The sequence below is a fragment of the Diceros bicornis genome, chromosome 38 (assembly GCF_020826845.1).
Source record: "Diceros bicornis minor isolate mBicDic1 chromosome 38, mDicBic1.mat.cur, whole genome shotgun sequence".
In the NCBI taxonomy this organism is placed as follows: domain Eukaryota; kingdom Metazoa; phylum Chordata; class Mammalia; order Perissodactyla; family Rhinocerotidae; genus Diceros; species Diceros bicornis.
The window spans coordinates 3,618,037-3,645,142 of record NC_080777.1 but is presented as its reverse complement, the minus strand read 5'-3'; the positions used below and the strand labels follow the sequence as shown (position 1 = coordinate 3,645,142).

At 39.3% G+C, this 27,106-nt stretch overlaps 1 protein-coding gene across 1 annotated transcript; it reads right to left on the bottom strand.

Annotated features, from left to right (window-relative positions):
• Positions 1-1,054: 1,054 nt before the first annotated feature.
• Positions 1,055-27,106, bottom strand: FH (fumarate hydratase). The gene is made up of 10 exons (XM_058533553.1): positions 26,968-27,106; positions 21,199-21,333; positions 16,862-16,972; positions 15,115-15,291; positions 12,036-12,218; positions 9,464-9,629; positions 8,139-8,342; positions 6,492-6,619; positions 4,420-4,573; positions 1,055-1,259 (listed from the first exon to the last, which is right to left on the bottom strand). Exons 1-10 carry the CDS (start codon positions 27,091-27,093, stop codon positions 1,117-1,119), a joined length of 1,527 nt encoding a protein of 508 aa, XP_058389536.1. The 5' UTR covers positions 27,094-27,106; the 3' UTR covers positions 1,055-1,116.

Below are 27,106 nucleotides of genomic sequence, written 5' to 3'. Positions count from 1 at the left end.
GCTATATATGCTACCTTTCAGATACCACAGGGAGTTGGTGTTGTGATGACTCTTTCATGAATAAATACCAGGGGTAAGTATCTAAACATACTTGACAGAGCACTAACTTATAGATGGTTCAGTAGTGGGAATCCCTCTCTTCATGATGCTGTTATTGTATATGTGCAACGAGAAAAAAGAACAAACCAAATTGTCCCACCTCCCTCCATAACTGAGGTTGGTTCTATTTTAAATAAAGTCTTTAGCTTTGTTTAGGTCAACCTGGCCCGGAAAACCCCTGGAACTGCTAATTCAACATCCCCTGCGGTTGTTTTGAATGAACTCCTGCTGACAACTTCTGGCACTGTGTACAGAGAGATGACGGCCAAGACTCACTCTCAGGACACCCTTCCTTTTTTTCCAAGCTTCACGCTCCCCCTGGCCTTTCCAATCCATGTCCTAATATTCTCGACTCACAGTCGTTCCAGTCTTTCCACGATAATTCAAATATGGTCAGGAGGTGGGTGTGTAATTAGCACAGAGGATATATGTGTCCTAGTTTTTTTAATGTATCCTATTTCCTACTATATGTATATGTACACATATGCACGCGCGCGCACACACACACACACACACACACACGCTGACCTCCCCACTCAGAATGGCGAGGGCTTGCTCAGCTTAGGCTCCCAAATGACAGGAAAATAAACACATCTGAGGACAAGATTTGGGAATGAGATAAGTACTTTTTCACCATAGGGGACTTTTTTAAAACACTACCAACCAAAAAAGTTAAAACTCTTTAAAAATTTACCTGGCTCTTTTAAAATAAAACATAGGAAGTGACAAACACACGCACACAAAAACCAGAGAGTCGACTATAATACAAGCCAATTGACATAAAGAAAAATGAGTCTATTTTCTTTTTGATTTTCTACAATTTAATTATTTTATTTTACACTTTTTAAATTCACTTTGGACCTAGCCCATCCTGGGGTTTTATACACTGACCAAACTGCTCTGCTAGAGATAGTCAGGTTCAACAGCAGTTTCCTTTCAAATTAATCCATTTTTGTTTAAGAAATATAGGGAGTCTGTTTTGTTTTACACATCATTTTTATTAGAAATTCATTTACATCACTTTGGACCCAGCATGTCCTTAGGTTTTACCCACTCGTCAAACTGCTCCGCTGTCAGATAGCCGAGTTCAACAGCGGTTGCCTTTAAGGTCGATCCATTTTTGTGTGCTGTCTTAGCAATCTTTGCTGCCTTGTCATACCCTGAAGAAAAAATAAAGAGGCAACGTAGGAGTTAGTAGTGAAATGTGGTTTTTTAAAGCAAAAGGTAATCATTATTATTTACTTGATATTGATACTTTTAAGTAACATTTTTTAATCTTAAAAATATTTAACAGTGATTATCTTGATAGTTGTCATTTCTTATACAGGATAAATCCTTTACTTTTCTTAAGTAATACAGACTTAAACATACCTCATACTCCACAACAGATCTGTTCCTAAATTGAAATCTCCCCCTCACTCAGATATTTTCGCAGGGGGAAAGAAATGAAAACACTATAGCACCAAGACATAAAAATGTACATCTAGTAGTATAAATACATCATTTCAAACAACATGTATAACCAGAAATAATTCTCTTTCTAACAAAGCATTAACAAGCTAAACGCTGCAGGACTACAGAAAATCGGTACTTCCTGATGAGGACCTGCGGAGACTGGCCCAGAGCGAGGAGGGAAGAGAGGCCCCTCACAGGGAGGGAGGAGCAGGCAGGGCTCCGCGGAGAGACGGCTCCAGAGCCACTTCCCACTGCTCCTCTCGACTCAGCCCCCCACACCCTGCCTCTCCCAGACACACAGAGACACAGGCAGGGAAGGTTTAGCATAAACACATACTTGTACACAAGGTCACAGCTGTACTATTTACTGCGGAGTTACCTGCTTTTAGAATTAATAAGGGTAGGGGCAGGGCAGCTCTGCAAGTTGTCTTGACTTAACGTAACTAAAAAAAAAAAGTCAGAGTGGAATCACTGGATCATATGGTAGTTCTAGTTTTAATTTCTTGAGGAACCTCCATACTGTTTTCCATAGTGGCTGCGCCAATTTACATTCCCACAACATTGCATTCTTTTCTCCACATCCTCGCCAACACTTGTTATTTCTTGTCTTTTTGATAACAGCCATTTCTAACGGGTACGGGGTGATAGCCCATTGTGGTTTGGATTTGCATTTCCTGATGATAGCGATGTTGCAACCTAAGTGTCCATCGATAGACGAATGGATAAAGAAGATGTGGTATATATACACAATGGAATATTGCTCAGCCATAAAAAAGAATGAAATCTTGCCATTTGTGGCAACATGGATGGATCTCGAGGGCATCATGCTAAGTGAAATAAGTCAGACAGAGAAAGAAGAATATTGTATGATTTCACTTACATGTGAAATCTAATAAATAAACAAAACAAAACAGAAATAGCTCATAGATATAGAGACTAAATTGTTGGTTGCCAGAGGGGAGGGGGTTGCAGGGAAGGGTGAAACAGTTGAAGGGGATTAAGAGGTACAAACTTCCAACCATCAAATAAGTCAGTCACGGGGATATAATGCATAGCATAGGGAATATAGTCAACAATATTTTAATCACTTTGTATGATGACAGATGGTGACTGGTTTTATCAAGGTGATCACCCTGTAATGTATATAAATGTTGAATCACTATGTGGTACACTTGAAACTCATACAATACTGTATGCCAACTATACTTCAGCAATCAAAACAATGTATGTCAGAAGGCAAAAGCAAGAAAGAACAGAAAAAATGAAGATGAAACCAATGAAGGAGAAAAGACAAAACCCCCCTTAAGATCAGAGGACTATGATCACAGGGAAGGAGCCTGCTGAGGGCACGTGATCGTCACCAAGCAAGACGCCATGTGTCACTGTGCAGTTACCAACCACCACTAAAATGAATTATGGGCACGTCAATTTCATTACTTAATGGAATTTGTGAATTCTAAACATGCTAAAAAGGGCATTTACTGATCAAAGTAACTTTGAGAAAGAATGCTCATGTTAAACCTTTGGGGTCGGTATCAGATATTCTGTCCTTTTATGTTAACACTGACACGAAAGTCTGAGTACTCTGCTAACCACCTTCAATTCTCTTCTTCAGTCACCACGTGGCCTGCTGCACGACCAGCACACAGAGGACCCGGACGTGCAGTGGCGAGGCTCCTGCTCCGTCACTGGAAGGTGCGGTTTGCCCACCTGTCCCCATACGGCCTTTGCTGCACATTAAATGGACTCCAGGAAAGACTTATCGATCGCTCAGCTTCAGGAGGGATCTAATTTAAACGTTTTGTCAACCAGTCCTCAAGTACAGACGTGATGGAACACCCCTCACACGAGTCTTTGGGGTCCCCCGGGTGTCTCTCCAGCTGAACGCTGACGTACAATAACTTTAAAGGGATCAAAACCCCATGACCAATCTCAGTATATAGACACCACATGGGGCTCAGAGGTCCCTGAAGCAGTCCAATGAACTCAACTTCATAAAACTGAAATTACAGCCTGATGTGAAGCCAAGAACACAAAGTCTGCCTTGCAAGTCCAGGATTATAGCAGAAAGAATGTTTTAAAGCAGTAACCATATCATGCAAATGACTGTGTCATAACTTGTTCTAAAACAGAAAATCAAAGAGTGTGTTCACAGCCTCAGCTCAGCAGTAAGGAGATGGTGGGAAAACGCTTTTAGCACATCACATGCAGTGGATGCCTCCAAACAGCGTATTTAATGGGGAGCACTGGGGTCAGTCCACAATCCAAGTCGATGTGTTTGAAATTACATAATAAAATATTTACAATTCTGGAAAAGGCTTGCAATACAAACCCATGGTTTTAGATAAAATATTTGTGTTTTCCCTATAAGCAATGAATATTTAACCCTTTTTCTTTTGTTTTAATTGGTAACTTTCCATTTCTGAATTGAATGCAACAGCAAAATCCAAGTGCAGTAGAGCCTCTAGAGAAGGCAGAAAAATGAATTCCTTCCACGCTGCTAATCCCCCAGTGCCCCCTAGTGACACTACCAACTGGAGGACCTTCCCCAAGTGTCTCACAGAATATTAAGCATCTGAATTCCATTAAGATTAAAATAAATTTGAACTACGACTTCTGAATTAACCACATTTCAAATAAAATGAAGCATAGTCGATCAATTTCTTGAAAGAGTGACGAGACCATAAAAGTTACAAAATACATATATAGTATCTTTTAACACAATTTCAAATATTTTAAGAGATTTTACTGAAACAATGTCCAAAAGGAATTTGCTATTCACAAACATTGATCCAGTAGTCTCTTAATTTTTTACAGCTTTTTTATTTTGTATTCAAATAACACTATTATTCCTTACACCCTTACCTATATGAGGGTTAAGAGCTGTCACCAACATGAGAGATTCGTTCATGAGCTTGTTGATCCTTTCTGTGTTGGCCTGGATTCCCACCACACAGTTCTCTGTGAAGGAAACTGCTGCATCCCCCAGCAGCCTGGCTGAGTGTAACACATTTTTAATCTGCGAGAGAGAGAGACTTATTAAGCCTAGCTTTTTTTTTTGGTCCAATGACATATATTATTTGCTGGTTCATAATGAATGTATAATTCGATAAACATACAGAGCTCCCACAATTTGTTAGGTACCATACCAAGAAAATAAATACGAAAGAAATTATAAATATTTGAGGACATAGAAATCTAAGAGGTGAAATGCCATAAATACAAATAACTAAAACACAAGATACCCTGTGGTGTTATAAAACTCAGGTCCGAAATGTTAGTGAGCACAGAGAAAGAGAAATTAATCCCACTCAGAAGAATTGGTGAAGTCCTACTTGATGGAGAGGACTCAGACAGCCAGAGATGGGAGAAGAGTCTTCCACGCAGAAGGAAGGGAAGCAAAGAAGCCGAGGTTAGAAAGTCCAGCAGTGTGGAGGCAATCAGTGAAGTCAGGGCTCCCCAGTTCTTAATGATCAACACGTTTTCATGCTTAACAGCACAAATATTCCACAGTCACTTTAAAATAACCTTTCACACAATATTTAAAACAAGTATAAAATCAATTAGTTTGTTCTAGCGTTTTTTTCTTTTTAGTAACATTTCCAATACGTATAAAGATACACCCACACCCTAATCTCTTTTGGTCTAAAACTCCAGGGTCTGAAAACTACACTCCCAACAATAGATTCTAGCAGGCGGCACAGAACTTCAAGGTTTAATTTGATGCTAATGATTTTACTATAAGGCAAGTGTTGATTATCTTGATGCATTTTCTATTAAGGACAAAAAAACAGATTTTCGTTTTTAAAAATAAAAAGATTAAGAAGACATTTGTTACACACCTTTATTTGCCAGGCAGCCGCTGTTAACTGTTTGGAATCTGACTGAAAGCGAAAGCCCATAGGTCTGAGCCCTGGTCTGGTCTGTCTTCTGTTTTCCACTAGAATGTACATTCCATGGGGGCAAAAAATGTCTGCCTTGTTTATTGTTCTCTCACTAGCACCCAGCACAATGCCTGATACAGACTGGTACTCCATAAATATCTGACGAATACACTGGATGAATATACTTAACATTTGTCATTGGTGTTCTTATCAAATTAAAATCAGACTTTACACCAGATACAAATGGGAAGTAAGCCTCCAGCATATTTCAGATACAACACTTTACACAAATATAGGACTCCCAATGCTGACAGCTCCATCATCTGAAGCTGGGGAAACTGTAAGAAAGATGATGCCATCTCGTTCCATCTTCACAAAGATGAAGGAAAAAGACCAGTGTTAGTGGACACAGTAATATTTTCAAGGTACGTGGACGAGGTAAGAAGCCTGAGAGGGAGAGGGAAGAGAACTGGAGAGAAAGAGCTAAAGAAACCAAGGAGGAAGAGTGTGTCTGGAGGGGGAGTCAAGGTCAGATGTTAGTACGAGCCGGGCAGGTCTGCTGGACCGAGGAGGTCACAGTGACTGCGAGAACAGTTCAGCACAGGCGGAGGGGCTGAAGCGGGTCTGCAGTGCTGCTGCGTGAACGACAGTGAGTGTGGGTCTTTCTTTCAAGACTGAAACTGGAGGGAAGAAGAAAGCAGCAGTGTGAGGAGACAGGGTTGAGGGAGGGCTTATTTTTTTTTAAACTGAAGAGACTTGAACTTCTTTCTAGCCACTGGCATCCCCAGTGGTGAGGCACGAGGAAGGAACCTATACTCTACTTCCAGAATTTTTCTTCCTAATACAAAAAGCAAACCACCAAATTACTTGAGCTACAAGTCACCTAAGGAAATAACCAGGATAATCCTCTAACATTAATATATGCTAGACTTCCAATTGCTACTCATATCACCCAAGTACCTAATGTGGAATCTCTAGAAACCTCAATGACAGACAAAAACCAAGACAATTAGCCTTCAGTCAAAAACATTCCAAATCAAATTTAAAGCTTACCATCATTGGCTTGAAAACATTCAACTCAAAATGTCCATTGCTGCCTCCAACGGTGACGGCAACGTGATTCCCCATGACCTGGGCAGCAACCATGGTCATGGCTTCACACTGGGTGGGGTTCACCTTGCCTGCAAGAAAACCACCACATCAAACACACTCGTGGCTTCAAGGATCAGCTAAGATTAGGATTTATGTCAAGTAATCAAGAAAAGAAGGAAATCTAACTTCATTAAATGAAGTAAGACATATAATAAAGCAAGGCCCCAACCATCAGTGTTGATTTAATGAAACCAGCCAAGCAAAGAAAGGGGGATGGGGAGCCACAAACTGTGAATCGTTCAACCGCTAATGAGTAATGAGTACAGCAACACATTAAATACACTTTTCTCCACCTTCATAGCTTTTACTCATTCTAGAAATATTTACGGAGCCAAGCACTGACTAAAACAACAGTAAGAAAGATGCAGCCCCTGCCCTCGCAGAACCTGGAAGCTAGGGAGAGCCTGCTGGCAATTATGATAGATAAGGGGTAAATACAGAGAGGTGCAGGCTGCTGCAGAAACCTCACCCACACCTGGGAGGCTTCTCAGAGAAGCCGCCATTAAGCTGGAATTTTCCTATCCACCATATGAGGCTCCAGAACCCCACCACCCTGGAACACTCCTCTGACAAGCTCAAGTTTGAATCAAACATCCCAGATTCTCTGACCAGTACAAGGCAACACACATTGGGAACACCGTTTCCTTATCTATGACTGCATTTCTCTTTTTTTAGGCAATCACCTTGAATTTGCAATCAATTTAAATTCATGTCATTTTTCAACATGAAGTACTTTCAAATCAGATCTCTTCTTATTCTACACACACAGATTTAAAAGAATCTACAGTCAGATCTTTCTCTTTCACTATTAAAAGTCACCTTGTTGGTTTTAGTCCAACCTAGAGAGGCCCCTCTGAGTCTCGATTCCGTCATCGGATGTATGCTATCTCAACTTCATTATATGCCAATATGATCGGCACGTGTTCTCTGCCTTCACCCTCAGTCACCAGTAACGGAGTGAAGGGGCAGAGCCCTTCAGCTTATACTAGGTACTCTTCCAGCCTGAAGTCGGCTCCCTGGTCACGCCTTGAATGTCACTGTTCACCCGACTACATTCATCTGACAGTACTGCCCACGTTCCACCACTAGATTCAGTGAACATCTTGTGAGTCTGTCACTTGACTTGCTGGAAGCCAGACATCCAATGTCCGTGTCACTTCCCTTATGTAAGAGGCCAAAACCCAAAGCAAAAACTAAAATAAGAGGCGTCTGGTATAACTCATTTTTATTCAACCCATGCTGATCACTTTAACAGCCTGTTCTAGAACTCTCTTGGCTTTGTGAGAAAAGACAGAACTATTATACATTTTCTAATGTGGGAATCAAAATACATGCTGCTAACTAAAATTCTTTCCTCCTATATTGTTGGGTGATGATCTAGAAGTCCTAATCAAAGGTGGCCCACAGAGACCTTCTGGAACCAGTGTGCTGCACACGTCCCCTTCCACCTTCGGGACCATGTTAAACAAAAGGAGACAAGCTCTGTAGATGGGTACGCCTGGGTTCTAGTCAGGTTCCCGCTCTCACATATACCAGCCATGTGACTACCTGGCATAATACTGCTTCCTGGTTCATTTTCAGGCAAGATGAGCTCTCCCAGACCTGAGCGAGGACCAGAACCCAGAAACCGAATATCATTTGCTATCTTCATCAGACTGCACGCAGTAGTGTTCATGGCTCCACTGAGTTCAACCAAAGCATCGTGAGCAGCCAGAGCCTCAAATTTATTTGGAGCTGTGACAAAAGGCAAGCCTGAAAAAAAAATAAAAACTTACAGGAGTTAATAACTAAAAGTAAACGTTTTTCTAATATCAGCAAGTTAAACAGAAAGTTCCAGTATATGAAAAGCAAAACCAGAACAGAATAAAAATTCTACTTAAAAAAAAATGCTAAGACTCAAGCTTTGTCTAATTTCTTTAAGAAGTCTTGAAGAAGCAGACAGAATCTGGTGATATTAGCACATTTAAAGGACGAAAAACAGGTACCATAAATATATCGAAAGGAAAAAACACTAGCCTACAGCAAACACGTGTACGACGTCTGACTACTCGTCAGTAGAGATGAAGAGCAGGTACAATTCACTCGGCTTTATCCCACACTCCTTTCCTAGGACAATTTCCCCCATCTTAGGCTGTTCTATTCTCTCCTCTAGCCAGGGCCTCAGAAGATCCCCTGAGAGAGTAGGGAGCCAAAATGAGTTAGACATTCAGTCAATCTCTCCCATGTTCAAAATTTTAAAGATCTACATATTCTAACCCCGTAATACAGTAATTCTCAATTAAAATTTGATTAAAAAACAAATCTCTGCTAGTAAGCAATAAAGATCATTGTGTAATTATCTCTCCCTTCACCCTCTGTTAACATCTGAATCTTAATGGGACTTTTCTGGAGATGATAACTTGGCTCTGATAATAGTTATCATTATTGAGAGCACAGTACTGTACTAAAGGAAAGACAGGATTCAAAAAGACCATTAACTCAAAGAAATATCACAGCATGCCACAGGAAAAAGAAATTAAGCCTGTCAATATCTACAATGTATTTATCATTCAAATGTTTTCTCAACAATCAGTTGATTCTGCCTGCTTTGAACATGAGTACTCAAGAGAAAAAGAGAAAATAATTGAACACCACCAGACAGTAAACAAAACTAGCACTGACAGATTTTAATTGCATACTGCATGAACTCATAGATGGAAAACTTCTAAAAAACAAAAGGATTAACACTACAACTTCTGAAATAGACATAAAACACGTTTGATGGGAAAAATATTATTTCTAACTTTAAAGTCACAGAAATTCAAAGCAGAAACACCCAGAAACTATATAGACTAGTGTAATAAAAAAGGGTAGTAATTCATATTATCACTGACCTGTGAGAGCAGACACTTTTGCAGCAACCTTTTCTGCAAAGCCAATTCTGGTATTTAAACCCGTGCCGACAGCAGTGCCCCCAGCCGCAAGCTCATAGATCCTGGGCATGGCAGCTTGTATTCTCGTCGTTGCATACTTCACTTGCTGAACATAACCACTAAACTCCTAAAAAGAGAAGGAAATTAAGGTGAGAACACATAATTTCCTAATGGCTCACAGGTTACTCTAAATGCATTAAAGAGAAGTTTTTTTAAATGTTTCAGGTACTAAATTATAAGCTATTCAAGTGGTATTGATACTATTTTAATTTATATGACAAGCAAAGTAGAATGAGCAAAGGGAAGAACGAGGATTTACAAGCCTATAAGTTAGGACAACGCCACTCATGATAACATGCAGCCTGTTTATAATCTAGTCTTTTAATAGAAAACAAAGAAAAACAACATAGGAAATAGACTTTAAAAAAGAATGACTTTACCACATTAAATTATTGGTTTATTTGCAAGTGATTTCTTATTTTTTGGTGTATTCCATACAACTTAGAGAAAGGAAAAAAAACTAATCTTCTCAAGAAAAATGTGAACATAGAAATATTCTCCATACAATTTCAGTTTAAAAACTTGATAGGGAACCTGAGGACATTTTACAGGGACTCAAGAAGCTAACTGACTCACTGGACAGCACAAAAGGTAACAGAGTAGAGCAAAACCACAGCTTCAAGATACATTATAATTCTGCTGTTAATGTCACACTGGTTCCCAACACATGACAAACTTTAAATAAGCTAACCACAGAATGTATCGTGTTTTGAACACAGCAAGGGCCCTATTAAGAACTATGCAGAGACAAAAGGCATAAATTGGAACACAACTGAGCAAGCCAGGATATATGGTTACACTAAACACACTGGAAAACCATGAATACTGTTGATTAGTATTAGGATTTCTCTATTGCTCTAGAGAAAACATTTTAAAAGATGTAAGTCCTTTCAAGCAGATCTGACCCATCTGATCTACCATCACTCATATATACACCAGGCTGGATTATCTTAAGAAATACATTTTTATTGGGGTAAAAAAACTGCACAAACTCAGAAGACAATTCCAATAAAAGCAAGTATAAATGCTTCTGATAACATAAAGGCAAACAGAAAAACATAACTTTCTGTCATAATAGGTAAAATGATGATTTTGCATAGGAGGCTGAGTCATGGCCTAAATGGACTTTAGCATAGTGGTTTTCCAACAAGTGAAACACACAGAAAAGGAAAAAATTAGAAACCAGGGGGATACTCAAAAGTTTCAAAGACATATGCTCCGTAGTACTTACACAGGGTACTAAGAATTGATGATGTAAAGAGAAACAAGACATAGACTTTGGAGGCAACTGAATTTAGTGAGCTCAATTTAGTCATCTCATTTGTAATTTAATTAATCATTTCGAGTTTACCTCATCCCTTCCGTGATGAAATTAAGCTAAATGAACAAGCTTTTTTCAGTGTCTGCTATCATCTAAACAAAACTACAAGTGGACTCTTTCCAAGTAAGCAGCAGCCAAACTCTCACCCTCACCTCAACTTCTACAAAACTATTATTTGATAACCACCATTTGATACCGGTTTATAGAACCATCTCTTGATATATAATTTGTGTATGTCCTACCTTCCAAACTGGAGTGAGCTTCCTAAGACAAAATCTGTTCCCTGTATTTCCTTACACTTCCTTTGCATACCATTAGATGTTAAGGTACTGATAAAGAAACATAAAAATACTTCTTGTATTTGGAGAAGAGAGTAATATCTCTTTCACGTGTGACCAAAACAATTTTAAAGAGTAAATACGCCTCATTTAATCACTTCAAAATTAATTTTTAAAACACCTATTAATTTAGAGTGAGACGAAGGAAGAGATTAAGATAATATACTGGTGACGATAGCTAACACCAATATGCGCCTCTATGCATCAGACACGGTTCTAAGCACTCGACATGAATCAGCTTATTTGACCCTCACAACTATCCTATGAAAGAGATAGTACTTTCCTCATTTTACAGCTCAGAAAACTGAGGCACGGAAAGGCTAAATAATTTGCCTAAGGTCCAACAGCTTGTACACAGCAAAGCTCAGATTTGAACCTGAGCAGACTGACTTGGAGTCTGGCTCACAGCCAGTATGTTTTGCTCTTTCCCTAAGTGGAGGTCAATAAAAACTACTGACTGACTGGGACCGGCCCAGCGGTGTAGTGGTTAAGTTCGTGCACTCCCCTTCAGTGGCCCAGGGTTCTTGGGTTCAGATCCTGGGTGTGGACCTCCACACTGCTTGTCAAACCATGCTGTGGTGGCCTCCCATATAAAGTAGAGGAAGATGGGCATGGATGTTAGCCCAGGGCCAGTCTTCCTCAGGAAAAAAAACCAAAAAACAAAAAACTACTGACTGGTTAATGCACAACAATCCCTGTCACTGCACTGAATTGTTATAAACTTGGCCTTTTAAACCAGTGTGATTTAGACGGGAATATGTCGGCCATTTGTACCAACCCCTAAATTGGATCAAATCCAGCCACATTCCTGTACCTGCCCAAGAGTAAGCGGAACGGCATCCTGTGTGTGAGTACGCCCAATTTTGATGATCTGGGCGAACTCCTTGGATTTTGCATCGAGAGCATCGTGCAGCTTCTGCAGTCCTGGAAGCAGCACTTCATGAACTTCTGTCGCAGCAGCAATGTGCATTGCTGTGGGGAAAGTGTCGTTTGAGCTCTGTCGGAAAATTTTCAAAGAAATGTAAAACGTTAAATCAGAGGCAACAAAAAACAAACTTCAATGTCTCAATTAAAAAATCTCACTAAATGACTACCCAAAACTCAGTGTATTTAGTACTCAATTACTTTTACGTGTGGCAAGTCACAGGTCACTTAGGATCAAACAAGAAGCAACCTGGTTTCCTTTATGGAATATACTTCAGACTGTATTACCTACAATGAATGTATCATAAATTATTATTATATCTGCCTGCTAACAAATGACAGCAAGACATAAAGAAGTACAGTTAGCAAGTACATGCAAGGATAGCAATAATAAAATACCTTATAGTTCTACAGTGCATACCGTCTCTCATAGACATTTCGTCATTTATTACACTTGAGGAGAATTCTGTGAGGTAGGTTACCACTTTAAAAATAGGAAAGCCAAGGGCCTGCCCAGTGGCGCAGCAGTTAGGTGCATGCCCTCCGCTTCGGCAGCCTGGGGTTTGCAGGTTCGGATCCCAGGCACGCACCGACGCACCGCTTGTCATGCCACACTGTGGCAGCGTCCCATATAAAAAGAAAGTAGAGCAAGATGGGCACAGATGTTAGCCCAGGGCCAGTCTTCCTCAGCAAAAAAGAGGAAGATTGGCATCGGATGTTAGCTCAGGGCTGATATTCCTCACAAAAAAAACATAGAGAAAGCCAAGTTGTCAAAGAAATTATGGGACTTGCCAAAATATTCAGGACTGGCAGAACTGGGATCTGACCAGGTAGTCTAAACTCTGTTCTTTCCTCAACTATAATGCTATACTTTTAAATTATGATACTATTTAAAAAGATATATTCATTATTTATTTTTTTTAACTTTTTATGGCAAATATCAAACTACTTACCAAATTAGGATGAATGGTGTGAGAACACTCATGTACCTATCACCTAAATTCAAATAATTATCAGCATATAGTCAATCTTCTCTCATCCATAATTCCACCTCACTTCTTTACCTGACCATACACACCAGATTATTCTGAAGCAGAGTTCAGGCTTCAGTATATACAAAAGATAAATTCATATTTAAAGGCAAGCATTGGGTTTAAAAAATCCTTTATACAATGAATTTATGTGAAAAAAACCTCCCCCTTAATGCTTAAAATATATTAAATTACACTCAATACCCAGATCGTGGTTTCTAAATGTCATTTTCCAATAAAATGGAAGGTCCTCCAAAAGTTCCTTGGAAAAATGGGTGCTTATGGGGGCTAGGGCAGGAAAAACAGATGATGATGGGCCTGGAGCATCTCGTAGTGCAAGAAAGTAAATAAGTGCTTTAAAAAAAAAGGATAGCAGCAGGTCCAAAGGACACAGGAGCCAACGGAGAGGGCTCCCAAAGCCAGAACAAGCTGAGCAACAATAAAAATAACAGAAGTATTGGATTATAACCCTAAGAATAAAATAAATGTCCACAAATCCATACTGATATACATAAGCAATTGAATAAATAAATAAATATATGGAGGGAGAGAGAAGAAGACAAATCTTGACAGAAAAATGTCAATTAATGAACGCAGAGGAAGGCGGGGCATAGAAAACGACCACTAAACCCCCACAGCAGTAACAGCTGCAGGCAAGATCCCCTGAGGGCGCTAAAATTAGCGGGCCAGGGTTTAAGGAGAAAGAGGATACTTGCACAGCCTCCGAGTTCTCTGTTAATTCCATGGTGATTTTAACACATGTCCAAAATTTCCTGACACTCCTCCCCGCTTTAGGAGGTGAAGCCTAAGTGTAGTGCGTGGAGCACAGGCCCGACTCAGCGACTCACTCTAACAGAGAACGGACGGGGGAGACAGCCGGCAGACACCATCTACACCGAGCGATTCAGGCTAACACCACCAGCACCAGGGCACACTGCTGTCATGACCCCCAAATGGTGCAACAAGAAGAGCCCTTCACTTCTGTGACAGCCTTCCCAAAAATCCAGTCTCAGTCTAATCATGAGAAAACCCAAACGGAGGGCCGTTCCACAAAATACCTCACCACTACTTTTCACCAGTGACAACAGACGAACTGCTAGAGGTGGGAGGAGACTAGGGGGACACGATCACTAAACGCAAAGTGTGGCCTGGACTGGATCCGAAGAGGAAAGGACACTGGCAGAAAACTAGGGAAATCCTAACAAAGTCTGTTTAGTTCAGAGTATTGCACCAATGTTAACTTCTTAGCGTGACGAACATACCAGGGTCTGTAAAATGTCTAACATTAAGGGAAGCTGGGTGAAGGGTATACAGGAACTCTTTGAAGTATCTTTGCAATCCTTTTATAAATCTAAAATCATTTCAAAATAGTTTTAAAAAATAAACCAAACAATAAAATTATAATATATACTAAATTTAGGTGCCCTAAAATTGATTTTTTCCCTAAAAGTGATTTTTATGAAGTTTAAGACACAGACCCAAGATTCCTAAAAGAAATAAGAAGATATAAGAAGCCGTTTCATTAAAGAATATAGGCAGAATAAAAAAAGACAAAATCGTCCCATTCGCAACAACATGGATGGGCCTGGAGCTTATTATGTTAAGTGAAATAAGCCAGAAAGAGAAAGACAAACACTGTATGATCTCACTCATATGTGGAATATAAACCAACACATGGACAGAGAAAACTGGACCGTGGTTACCAGGGGCGGTGGGGGGTGGGCACAAGGGGTGAAGGGAGTCATATATATGGTGATGGACAAACAAAAATGTACAACCCAAAATTTCACAATGTTAGAAACCATTAAAACATCAATAAAAAAAAAAAAAGAATATAGGCAGAATGAACCCTCCTTGTCAAAAAGCTAATGTTTGTTTTACAAGAAAAATATCAGGTATTCTTTTCAATTTATAACAGAGAAGAGATCACATACTGACCTGGCTTTTATTAACATGATCATTGGGGTGCACAGGCTTCTTGCTGCCAAGTTCACCTCCCAGGATTTCAATTGCTCTATTGCTAATGACTTCATTCACATTCATATTTGTCTGGGTCCCGGACCCAGTCTGCCATACCACAAGGGGGAAATGATCATTTAATTTACCTTCAGCTACCTGCAGGACAAAATGATAAAAAATGAATTTTTGAAAAGAAGAAATATTCAATATTCACTCAGCTATTTCAATCAACTATGATTAAGTTGGCATCACAGTACCATTTTAAAGATGTTCACTCTTTTCATATGCTAAATGATTTACTAATGGTGACACTGAGTTCGTGTTGTCTATCAAGCCTAAACTTATGCAGCATCACTTGCTCCAACCACTGCTACCTTAAAGAGAGATTATCTACTGTGAATGGTATAACAATTTCACTGATTAATGAAACCTGAATTGAAACCATCTCTCCACTATTTCTCCAACTGCCTCCGATAATAATATCCAGATAGGGCCACCTGTTGAGACTGGCAAATGTGTTAAGATTTCAGATGCATCTACTGTTGGTGCCCAGCAGGAAGATCCAGCACATGTTACAGCTGAAGTCAGCATGATGATGAACCTGTGACCCGAGAGTGTGAGTTCACTAAGAGCTCCTCCACCGCACAGATGTCAATGAGTAGCAACTGCCAAGCGTAGACACAAACACAGTCCAGATCGGTCCTATTTTTGTCATCTTTTTATCCTTTCAGTTAATGTGTTCGTTTTCGAATTGTAAGCTTTCTAAGAGAGTAGGTGCTTAACTTCATCTTCTGGAATGATTTTAGCTTAAAAATATCAGCATGCACTTTAGAAATTTAATACCTTAAACAACTGGTTCACTTTAAAGTAAAACTTTTTTCCTAGTTACATAAAAATAACAGGTGATCAGTGTAGAAAATCTTGAGCACTAAGAAAAGTACAGTAGTCATCCCTACTACTAGATAATTTTATCCCTAGATAATTCTATCCTTCAGAAATAACGACTACCAGCATTTTGTCATCTCCCTCCAGTCTTGACTCCAAGCAATGGGAGTGTATATGTATGTACAGAAAAACACAAGTTTTCTGTCCATTTTTTCTAAACAAAGTTAGGATCATAAAATACATACATTTTGCTACCTTTCCCCCCTACTTCTTATATGGTAGGCTTTGTTCTGTGACATTCTTTAAGAAACTGATTTTCTGTGACTTTACAATACAACTTATATAAGCAGCTGTTATGGTTGAATATTGTCTAATTTGTTATTATTATAAATAATACTGCAATGAACAACATTACGTACAGAATTTTTAAACTGTTATCCCTGACTGCCTCCCTAAGGTTATGTTATTAGATTAGTGACATTACATTCTCCATACATATTATCAAATAATTAGTTTTAAAAGGAATCATTTATACATAAAATAAGAAATCAAATACATATGTTTAAACAGTGTGTCTTCAAAAAGTTTTAACTATATAAATTAAGAGGAAAAGTCAAGAGAATTAAAAATAAAAGGTATAAGATCATCCAGAAATGTTGCCACAAGATAATATTTTAAGCACCATACTAACATCCTCACCAGATAATAATGCTACCACACTACCTTGAAATTCATTAACTCAAGAATTCACAGTGCCCTTTTCCTCCTGCCAAAGCTTATCATCATCCAGTGGATGATATGGGTCTGACGCCATTAAGTAAACACACTTATCACCTCCTACCTCATCTGCTGCCTTCATTATTGCATTAGCAATCTTTGGATCAAGACCATAATCCTGGTTTACTTCAGCAGCCGCTCGCTTCAAGATGCCAAAAGCTTTAATAACTGGAATCTAAAATTGATCAAAAAAATATCTCAAATTTGCAATTTTAGTTAAGCATGAAAGTTTAAGACTACTATTTTATGCAGGTGCAAAAACTGTACATAAATCAATAACTTAAGTAACACAATGACTAAAATGTTTAGGATATAGAAAAATATTATAGTTAGGTATATAATAAACCAAGAATCATCATGTATCTATTTGTTTAGGGAACCAAATAAAAGCAAATACGTTGACTATTTATATAGATGTGTGTATGCCTCACACACACATACACACCCATATTCACAAATATACAATCTACCATTCATCTTATTTTTTTATAATACATTATAGTGTATATGTTTATGTCATATATGTAAAAACAAATGGTACTCAATCATTTCACCAGCAAGCACCATTATTTTCCCTCACTGGATCCCATGCTACATTATAAGTTTTCTTTCTTCTCTTTAAAAAAAAAAATAAATAAATAAAATAAAATAATACAAAGAGAGCAAAATCCTGTTGGGAAAACTGGACACCCACATGCAAAAGAATGAAATTAAACTACTATCTTACACAAAAATTAATTCAAAATGGATTAAAGACTTGACTGTAAGACTTGAAACCATAAAACTCCTAAAAGAAAACATAGGTGGTAAGCTTCTTGACATTGGTCTTGGCAATGAGTTTTTGGTTCTGACTCCAAAAGCAAAGGCAACAAAAGCACAAATCAACAAGTGGGACTACATCAAACTAAAAAGCTTCTGCACAGCAAAGGAAACCATCAACAAAATGAGAAGGCAACCTATAGAATAGGAAAAATATTTGCAAATCATATATCTGATAAGGGGTTAATATCTGAAATATACACAGAACTCATACAACTCAATAACAACAAAATAAAAAAAAATACAATCCAATTAAAAAATGGGCAAAGGATATGCATAGACATTTTTCCAGAGAAGACATACAAATGGCCAGAAGCACATGAAAAGGTGCTCAACACCACTAATCATCAGGGAAATGCAAATCAAAACCACAATGAGATATCACCTCACAAGAGTTAGAATGGCTACTATCAAAAAGACAAGAATACAAGTGTTGACGAGGATGTGGAAAAAAGGGAACCCTTGTGCACTGCTGGTGGGAAAGTAAATTGGTGCAGTCACTATGGAAAACAGTATGAAAGTTTCTCGAAAAATTAAAAATCAAACTACTATAGGATCCAGCAATTCCACTTCTAGGTATTTGTCTGAAAAAAATGAAAACACTAATTCAAATAGATATATGCACCTCATATTAACTGCAGCATTACTTATAATAGCCAAGATATGGAAATAACCTAAGTGTCTCTAGATGGACGAATGGATAAAGAAGATGTGCTATATTTATATACACACACAAACACATACAATGGAATACTACTCAACCATAAAAAAGAATGAAATCTTGCCATGTGCAACAATATGGATGGATCATAAGGGTACTGTGCTCAGTGAAATAAGTCAGAGACAGAGAAAGACAAATACTATATGATTTCACTTATATATGGAATCTAAATAACAAAAAAACCAAACAAACAAACAATCAAGCTCATAGATACAGAGAACAGACTGGTGCTGGCCAGGGCAGGGGGTGGGCAAAATGTGTGGAGTCAAAAGGTACAAAATCCCAGCTATAAAATAAATAAGTCATGGGGATGTCATGTACAGTATGGTGACTATAGTTAATAACACTATATTGCATATTTAAAAGTTGCTAAGAGAATAGATCATAAAAATCTGCATCATAAGAAAAAAATTTTTGTAACTGTGTATGGTGACAGATGGTAACCAGAATTATTGTGGTGATCACTCCACAGTATATACAAATATTGAATTATTATGTTGTACACCTGAAACTAAGATAATGTTATCTGTCAATTATACCTCAATAAATAAAGAAATAAATAAAATAAAAATAACATATTTAACTGCCAATTAGTATAAAATAACTAGTTACTGAATAGGTATATTTCATCCCAAAGACAAAAAACAAGATATTCTAGTTAGTCAGTGAAGCCTTGACACTCAATAAGTCACTGGAAATTTCTCTCAGAAGAATTCTTTTTTAAACCCAGAGTTCTACAGACTTAAAGATGATTGCTTCTGATATATATAACAATATTTCAAACCCTTTTAGTTTGCAGATCTTTTCACTTTCTACTCCAAATAGCCTCACCAAATTTACAGGGATAAATTGAGTGATTTTTGATGAGGTTTCGATGAAATGATACCTGGTTTTCGTGAGATAAGTGAATTATGTGCTCTTGTCAAAATTAATAATACAGATGGTGGTACAGAGCCCATTCCTGGCTTGAATGGGGAAGGGCAGGAGGGCGAAAGGAAGGCTGAGGAAGAGAGTGCTGCATCTATAAAAGAGCAGCTACAGGCCTCAGAGGCAATGGAAGTGGAAAAACACAGAGCAGTAAGGATTAAGACACATTAAACCCGGGCCAAAGAGGACAAACTGACCGGCACACAGAAAGGGAAATAAAAACAGAACATTTTTTTTTTGAATTTTAAGAAACTAAAATGAAAACATTTATAAGTGTTTTACCCAAATGAAATGGAGACAAACGGCACGTAGGATTAGAATCTTAAAAACTTTGAACATGAAAACAAATGGGAATTTACATGACTACAGGAACACTGCGGTATGGGTTAAACCACTGCCCAAGTCAACACTGAAGGCCCTAACACGGGCCATCGGAAGGAGTGACTGACCCCAGTGTTTGTAGACTCAAACACATGAAAAAGGGTCACAGCAGAGGTTCACTGAACACTACTAAAATAAAATGGTAAAATGTGTCACTGGGGAGGAAAGACGGGTCTCATTATCCTGAATTTACACCATTTACAAGTTCATAATCTGTTCTGGCCTTGTTTTCCTTTGGGCCTCAGGTACAAAGGGTGGGGTTAATCACACTACTCAGTTCAAGGCAAGGAGGATCTGCCTCATATGTAACAAAGTTCAGGAAATTGATCCAGATGAAGCCACATATGACAAAATCGATAGCCCACGTGTCCATTGTTCACAGACGTGTGATCCAAACAGCTGCCCTGTCTCTGGAGCAGCAGAGGCCACAGTCACACACCCCCAGGACCACACACCCTGCTGCTGAAGGACAATCAAAACATAAGCCATGCTTACTCCTGTCAATACTGGTCAGGATAGACCTCTCTAATCCCAAGAGTGGAACGAGATGAGAACAGTTTAGGATCAGTCGCTACCCTTTGTCTCTCAACCATGTAGTCTGACCTATGTGTGTTTACCTCCCCACCAAGCTGGCTGTAGGTGGCAATAACAGAGGGATTTTCTTCAAGAAGATTCAGCTGCCTGTTATAAAACTGTATGAACCTGTCAAGATTCAGTTTTGAAGGCTTAGGAATGAGCTCAAATTATTGTAAGATACAAAGTACACGGAGAAGGTAACTGTTAATATCGCACCGGATGAAGCCTGGCTACTTCCAGGCTCACTAGTCTGCCCCGCACCCCCGCACTGACTATTTTTCATACTCCAGTTGGGCTCCTGTAGGGTCTCATCAACTCTTTTCACACTTGAACATCTCTGAAATCAGATGCATCTTACAATCAATGACACGTCACAACTTTAATTGGTAGTCTTTTCCTTTCTTAGTGGTACATATTGGTGCGTCTTCTAATTGATGCCATCTTAGAGTTAATGAAATATCGTAGAAAGTTTTCTAATCATTAAATCATTCACGTGGCATGGAACAAATACTTATATATTATATGCCAGACATGGTGAAGAATATTTTTATGTAATTGTGTATACTTTTCTGAAACTGAAACCAAGATAGATAGAAAGTATATTAAAAATCTGTTTTTAGTTTTTTAAAAAAAATCAATGAAAAAATTTAAGTATTGAAACTTTTAAATGTTTACAAACTGTAAAATCCTAGCAAAAATCTGAAAAACCCCAGCAAGAATGAAAAGACAAATCACTTAGTTCTATCAAATAAAAATCCAAAATATTCAAAGCCACAACTCAAAATAACAGTATACTAAACTTCAAAAAGTTCTTTGACATTTTAACAAAAGAGAAATGTCTTATTACTTACAAAGCCAATTCTCTAATAACTTTACATTTTAACTCTGTAAAATATTTATCTATAAAGTAAAGTGACTTATTTGAATAAAGCCTACTTCACCCAAAGCAAGTCAATATTTCCACAAAAGCCACTTACTGGCATGCGTTCTGTCACACCTCCAATCTTAAAGTTCATTGTCGATCTCACAGTCTGGGCGCCATAATACTTATCATTCGGGACCTTTAGTTCACCAAAGGTATCATATTCTATCCGAAAAGAATTTTGAGATGCCTGAAGATAAAAGATAAGACACTGTTACAGCTTGAAATGAAACCAAGTATCAAAAGCAATAAAATCCTATCAGCTGTAAGCAAAAAGAAACCTTAATAAGAACCACAAAGACAAAAAGTCCCGTTTTGATTCTCATTCTATTCCCCCACTCCAGCTCCTTTCTTGAGAAATTTTTGTCACACAAATATATTAAGACAGATGTTAAAGACAGACTGTAGAATTCACACACTAGGCAGACGATAAATACAAAGAAAGCCTTTGAAGTAAAAATAGTAACCCTTTCCAATTCAGGAGTATGCCTAATATTGGTCAAGCTTTGGTCAATTCAATATACTTAGGTTAACGCTTATTTTCGGGAACTTCAGAAAACGGTCTAAGAATGATACTTTAAAATTTGTAAATATTATATATTTAAACACAGCTTCACGTGGTCTACAAATACTATGTATGAGAGAGAGTTGAGTGCAACACAAATGGTCCAGGCTTTGCAGTCCAACAGTCCACCATGTAGGACCTGGCTCACGCCCCGTAAGTCAGCTTTTCTCACCTACACAGTAAAGTAAATGTGCAGACAGGGGCTGGTCAGTTCCTACCCTTTTCAGGGTGACGGAGCCTTTGAGAATACAAGGATAGCTAGGGATCCTCTCTCTATAAATACATGCAAAATCCTATGTATGATTTCAGGGAGTTTTTATCTTGAAGCCAATCCGCCACCCAGAATAAGAACCCGTGACCCACAGTCCCTTTTATGGAGAACCTAGGATTCTACCAAGTACCTCAACTTACACGAATAAAAAAAATTAATAACTGCTCAACAAATATTTTATAACACTGTAAAAAATTTATAGTAAAACACTAGGAATATGGAATTTACATGATACTTTATACTAAGGAGACTTCAGAGAGATACTCAGAGCTTTAATTAATGTTCATCTTGCATTAATGATAAAATAAACACGGTGAGATCACTCAAAAAATTTAAAAATCCCTAGCCAAGTAATTTCATCTTAGTAAATAGTCCTGACAAGGAAAAATTTAATTTATAGTCATCCCCTGGGACTAGAAAGATTTACAAAACCTTTTATAGGTTATAAAGCCTTTCAGACTGCAAGAAAAGAAAAATATCATTGTGTCTAGGTACAAATACAGGAGTATAACCAATGAGGTCCATTTTTTTTTCCTATGCCTGAAAGTCTTCAGAGGACTGGCCTCAGCCAATAAGAAGCTAATAAAAATAATCACACCCTAGTGTTCACTGTGTTGTGTAGCCAACACTTTTCAAGTATTACCTTATTAGATTTTCACAACCACCCCACGAGATTTTACTATTAGTATCCCCACCTTAAAGAAGGAGACATTGAGGCTTGGAGAGATTAAATCATCTCAGCAGATCACCCACACAGCAAAGCGGAGGGCCTAAAAGTCTCAAACCCCAGACTGTTTGATTCCAAAAGCTGTTTGGATTCCCGTTTTTTATTTACTTCTATAAGCCAAGAAAGGGAGGGAAGGACTCCAGACTGGCCTACTACCAGCCCTTAAGTGGGTAGCCCTGTACCCCTACCCTGTAGAATAAAAAGAGCTGAAGACATATAGTCCGATTGTTCTCTAACAGAGCTTGGTTACACTGACACCACCGTATAGCAACTTGCCTCCTACTCTGTAAATCAAAAGTAGCTGGGGTTCTATATCTCAAACGCACAAACAAAAATACTGTGTATTATGATCTTTGTTTTGGATATCCTAAGTAAATATCCTTGCATGTTAAAATATATTTTGGTCCAATAACATCAGCAATGACAGCAGTGGCACTGGACACAGAGCTAGGTTCTTCTTCTTCTCCATCACCTTGTTATGAGACAGCAACAAGATGCTGGCCCCAGAGAAGGGAGAATGGTTTCCACTGGTCATTTGTGAAATCACGTTCAATTCCTTAAATTTACATCCTCACTTTCCGTGTTCAAAATTATTAAATTTTCATCATTAAACAGCAATAACTTTGTCTCCCAAATAATAGGTTGCTAAGATAAAACTCAGATCCATTCAAAGTTACTTGGAAAGATCTAGATGAATAAATTTAGCTATGTTCTTCTGCTTAAAACTTAAAAACTTTTTAATTCCAAATCAAGAAACAACAGCCTCAATCAAATTCTAGGATTTGACAAGGATCGTTAAAAAAGTGCAGAAATGAATTGTGGCCAAAATCACAATCTCAGCAAACGCTTCAAAGAAATATACTTCTTGTCTTTATAATAGTAATAAACGTTCCAAATTTCCAACAGCAAACATTGTTTGCAACAGCTTACCTAGCTAATAGCAAACTATTGCAAAAAGCCAAAAACTTACCTCTCTATTTAATCCCAAGAAATATATGCCTCGTACAAATTTGTAGAACAGAAACTGAAGCAATGCTGTAAAACACTCTGCAAGGCACCAGGAATTTAAGCAAGACTATCTGTCAGAGGAGGCTATGCCTATGAAGGGTGGCATCTGTTAGATAAGCACATGTATTATATGGATGGAGAACAATGAACCAGGTAACATCGCTAAATCTCTTCAAACGTTCTGTACAATAACTCACAGAAGAAAAAACTTTCACATCATGATTTGGTACATATGTAACACACATGCATATGCACACAGGCCTGAAACAAAAATTTCATGAAACAATACATCATCCACTCATATTTTCTATTCTATGCTATTCTATTCTGTCAAAAAATAATGATAATAATGCTGGTAACTACCCACTACATTGATTTCACCATCCACGAATGAATCCACCTGAGATTTGAAAAATACTTCTGTGGTTTCCAAAACCTTCCCACATTATCATGTACATTACCTCTTCCCAGTGGCTTGAGGAGGAAGAGGAGGGGAGCTCACTTAAATTAATGAGAAAATTATCAGTGCTTTTGATGAAAAATGAAGTGATGACTGGTATCTCTTAAATATAAATAAGTTTTTAATTCATATAACATATCCATTGTTACAAAAAAAGTTTTTTTGAAAACCATGTCTTCATATCTCATAATTCAGAGAACAGAATTTCTGGGAGAAGGTGGTTTGTCACCTCAGGGATTAACACCATGGTTTGAAGAGTTTAACCAGCCAGCATGGGGCAGGAACAAAGATGCGATTTCCCAATGGTTCCTGGGAGATGCATGTTCATTCACGATCACTTCCCCTCCTGGAGAAGGATGAATGGGTAACGTGTCCAGTGTTTACTGCATATGACTGCTACGAGGCTCTAGAAATACCAAGTACTGTTAGTAACAACTAACCCCAGGAACCTCAGAAATTGATGAGGTGGTCTCAAAATTTGCATGCCAGCCTAAAGGTCAGCCAAAAAATATGGGCCTCAGGCCTTTAAGATGTCCCCATGCATGTGCATGAGTAAGATAACCACTAACTAAACCACGGCATCTCCTAAAAAATAGGTTCAGATTCTCAGTCGAAGGTGGTTTAAAAGAATGTTTCAGTGGTCAAGAAAATCCAAATTATTTCTCATACAAAAAGACTACCTCAAGAGCTAAAAATCCAAAATTTGACTTCATTGTGTTTGTGTTTTCAGTTTCTTTCTGAAAAAGTCTGTCTGGTCTTAAAATATAAGGTGGCCATCAAGTCTTGAAATATTGGCAAATTATTGATACTACATTGCAATACAGAACAAGATATTATCTATGTTTCCAGACTTTATGGCCATCCTAAAGATCATTGAGGAAATAAAAGAGACTTTAAAAAAATGTAGTGCTTCCCTATCCAGCACGCTACCCAGGCAGTATCATAGCTGGTCTCCATATACAGTCCCAATCTCACTGTACTTTTCCTTCTGGGGAGTGTTTATTCCATTGTAATCAACTGTGCATGATTTCTCTGCTCGTTTAATCTCCCCCAGGAGTCTCTAAACTCGACGCCCACAGCGACTGTCTTAGTGATAGGGCTGATACACAGTATGCATTCAATAAATGTTATCTTCCCACTGGATGAAATTTATGTGTTCTTTCAGAAAAAAAGGTTAACTCAGGGCATTTGGGTTATGTGCATTTCTCAACACTAGCAACAAGAAAATCTCTTAATAAAATCAACAGAGACTTTAGAGTTGAGCAGATTAGAGAGCAAAAGGTGTTTTTAGAATTACAGGGGAAAAAAAAAAAAAACTATCCTCATCAGATGTTAGTCAACATTACAACACTAAAAGCAAGGCAGTGGGGGCCAGCCCTGGTGGCCTAGTGCTTAAGTTCAGTGCACTTTGCTTCCACCGCCCAGGGTTTGCTTCCCAGGTGAGGACCTACACCACTCATCTGTCAGTGGTCATGCTATGGCAGCAGCTCACATACAAAAAGAAAGGCAGTGCTGTTTTTTGACATCTACAGCCAACACATTCAGGTCTCCAGTCTCCTATTCCCTTTTACAAATCACTAAATAAGTAAAAAAAAAAAAAAATAAAACTTTGAAAGGCTCTAAAATGCACTAAAATTATTAGAGCAAGGAGTTCCAGGAATGTAGAGCACCCCTGATTTTGTAGATTCAGGTATGGCAATGCCATCAAATTATCTTCAAGTTTCTAGTCCAGAAAATGTCTTGGGCCTTTGAAACATCCTAGATAGAAGCATTTTCTTTAACAAGCACTCACTGCATTCCCACTTGGTCCAAGTACTTTCACATGGACAATCTTGCTGAGAAGCTGTAATTATTTTCACTTTACATGCAGAAACTGAGACACAAAAACAACTTGCCCAACTCTCAACTTCGAGTACCAGGAGAGGATCTGAAATCACATCTCTGATTGCAAAGCTCATTCTACAGCACAGGGCACAGTGCAGAACTGTCACTCTTCTGAAACCGTCATTTACTTCCCAAACTTTTCCTAACATATATTCACGTGTACATTGGTATTTAATGCTTGTTCAAGCCGGAACTGTCGACGGTGACATTCTAAGGAGCCAAAGGGCTTATTTACGCCAGCGTGTGAGAACCTGAACCTGGACCTTTGAGTTCCTTGGCGGTCTTTCTGAATAAAAAGTGCTCATTCAGCTACAGCTGCGTCCCACCGAGCCTCCTCCAGCATGCGTCAGGACCGTGCCCACCTTTACAAACTTCAGGGTTTTGCCAAGTTCAGTGGGGTAAATCACATTCACCCTAACAAACTAAATAGGCAGTTTCACGAGCAGTCAAGTCCCTTTCGTCCACAAGAACCTTCGGCCCCACCTGGACCAGAGGGCAGATCACCGCCCCCGGACCCCGAGGAGCCGCATTCACCGGACCAGCAGCGGCCAGTGCGGGCCACGAGGCCCCCCGAGGGCAGGGGCGGGGGCTGCCCGTCTCCCCGCTCCCCTCCCAGCCGCACCGCCCCGAGGGCCGCAGCGCCGGCGGGGCGTCACGGGCACGAGGCTCGGCCGGGGCCAGGGGCGTCCGGGAGGGGCCGGCAGCGGCCGCAGGACCCCGGCCGCCACCGCCGCCCGCCGAGCGGCCCGGGGCGCAGGCGCCTCCCGCGCTGGAGGCGGCGCCGGAGGTGCAGCCGGCGCGGGCTCGGCCGGGCGCCCGAGGAACCCCTCCCGCCAGCCCCGGGCGCCCGGCGGCAGCCGGAGGGCTGAAGGTCACGGCGCGGCGGCCGGGGACGGGGCCCGCGCTCACCATTCGAGCGGCGTTCGGGGGCCGCAGGGGGCCGGCGGCTGCGCCCCCGAAACCCGGAACGGAGGCTGAGGCCGGAGCCCGCGCGACGCGGTGCGGGCGCGCGAAGAGCCGCAGTGAGCGGTACATGGTGCCGCGAGAG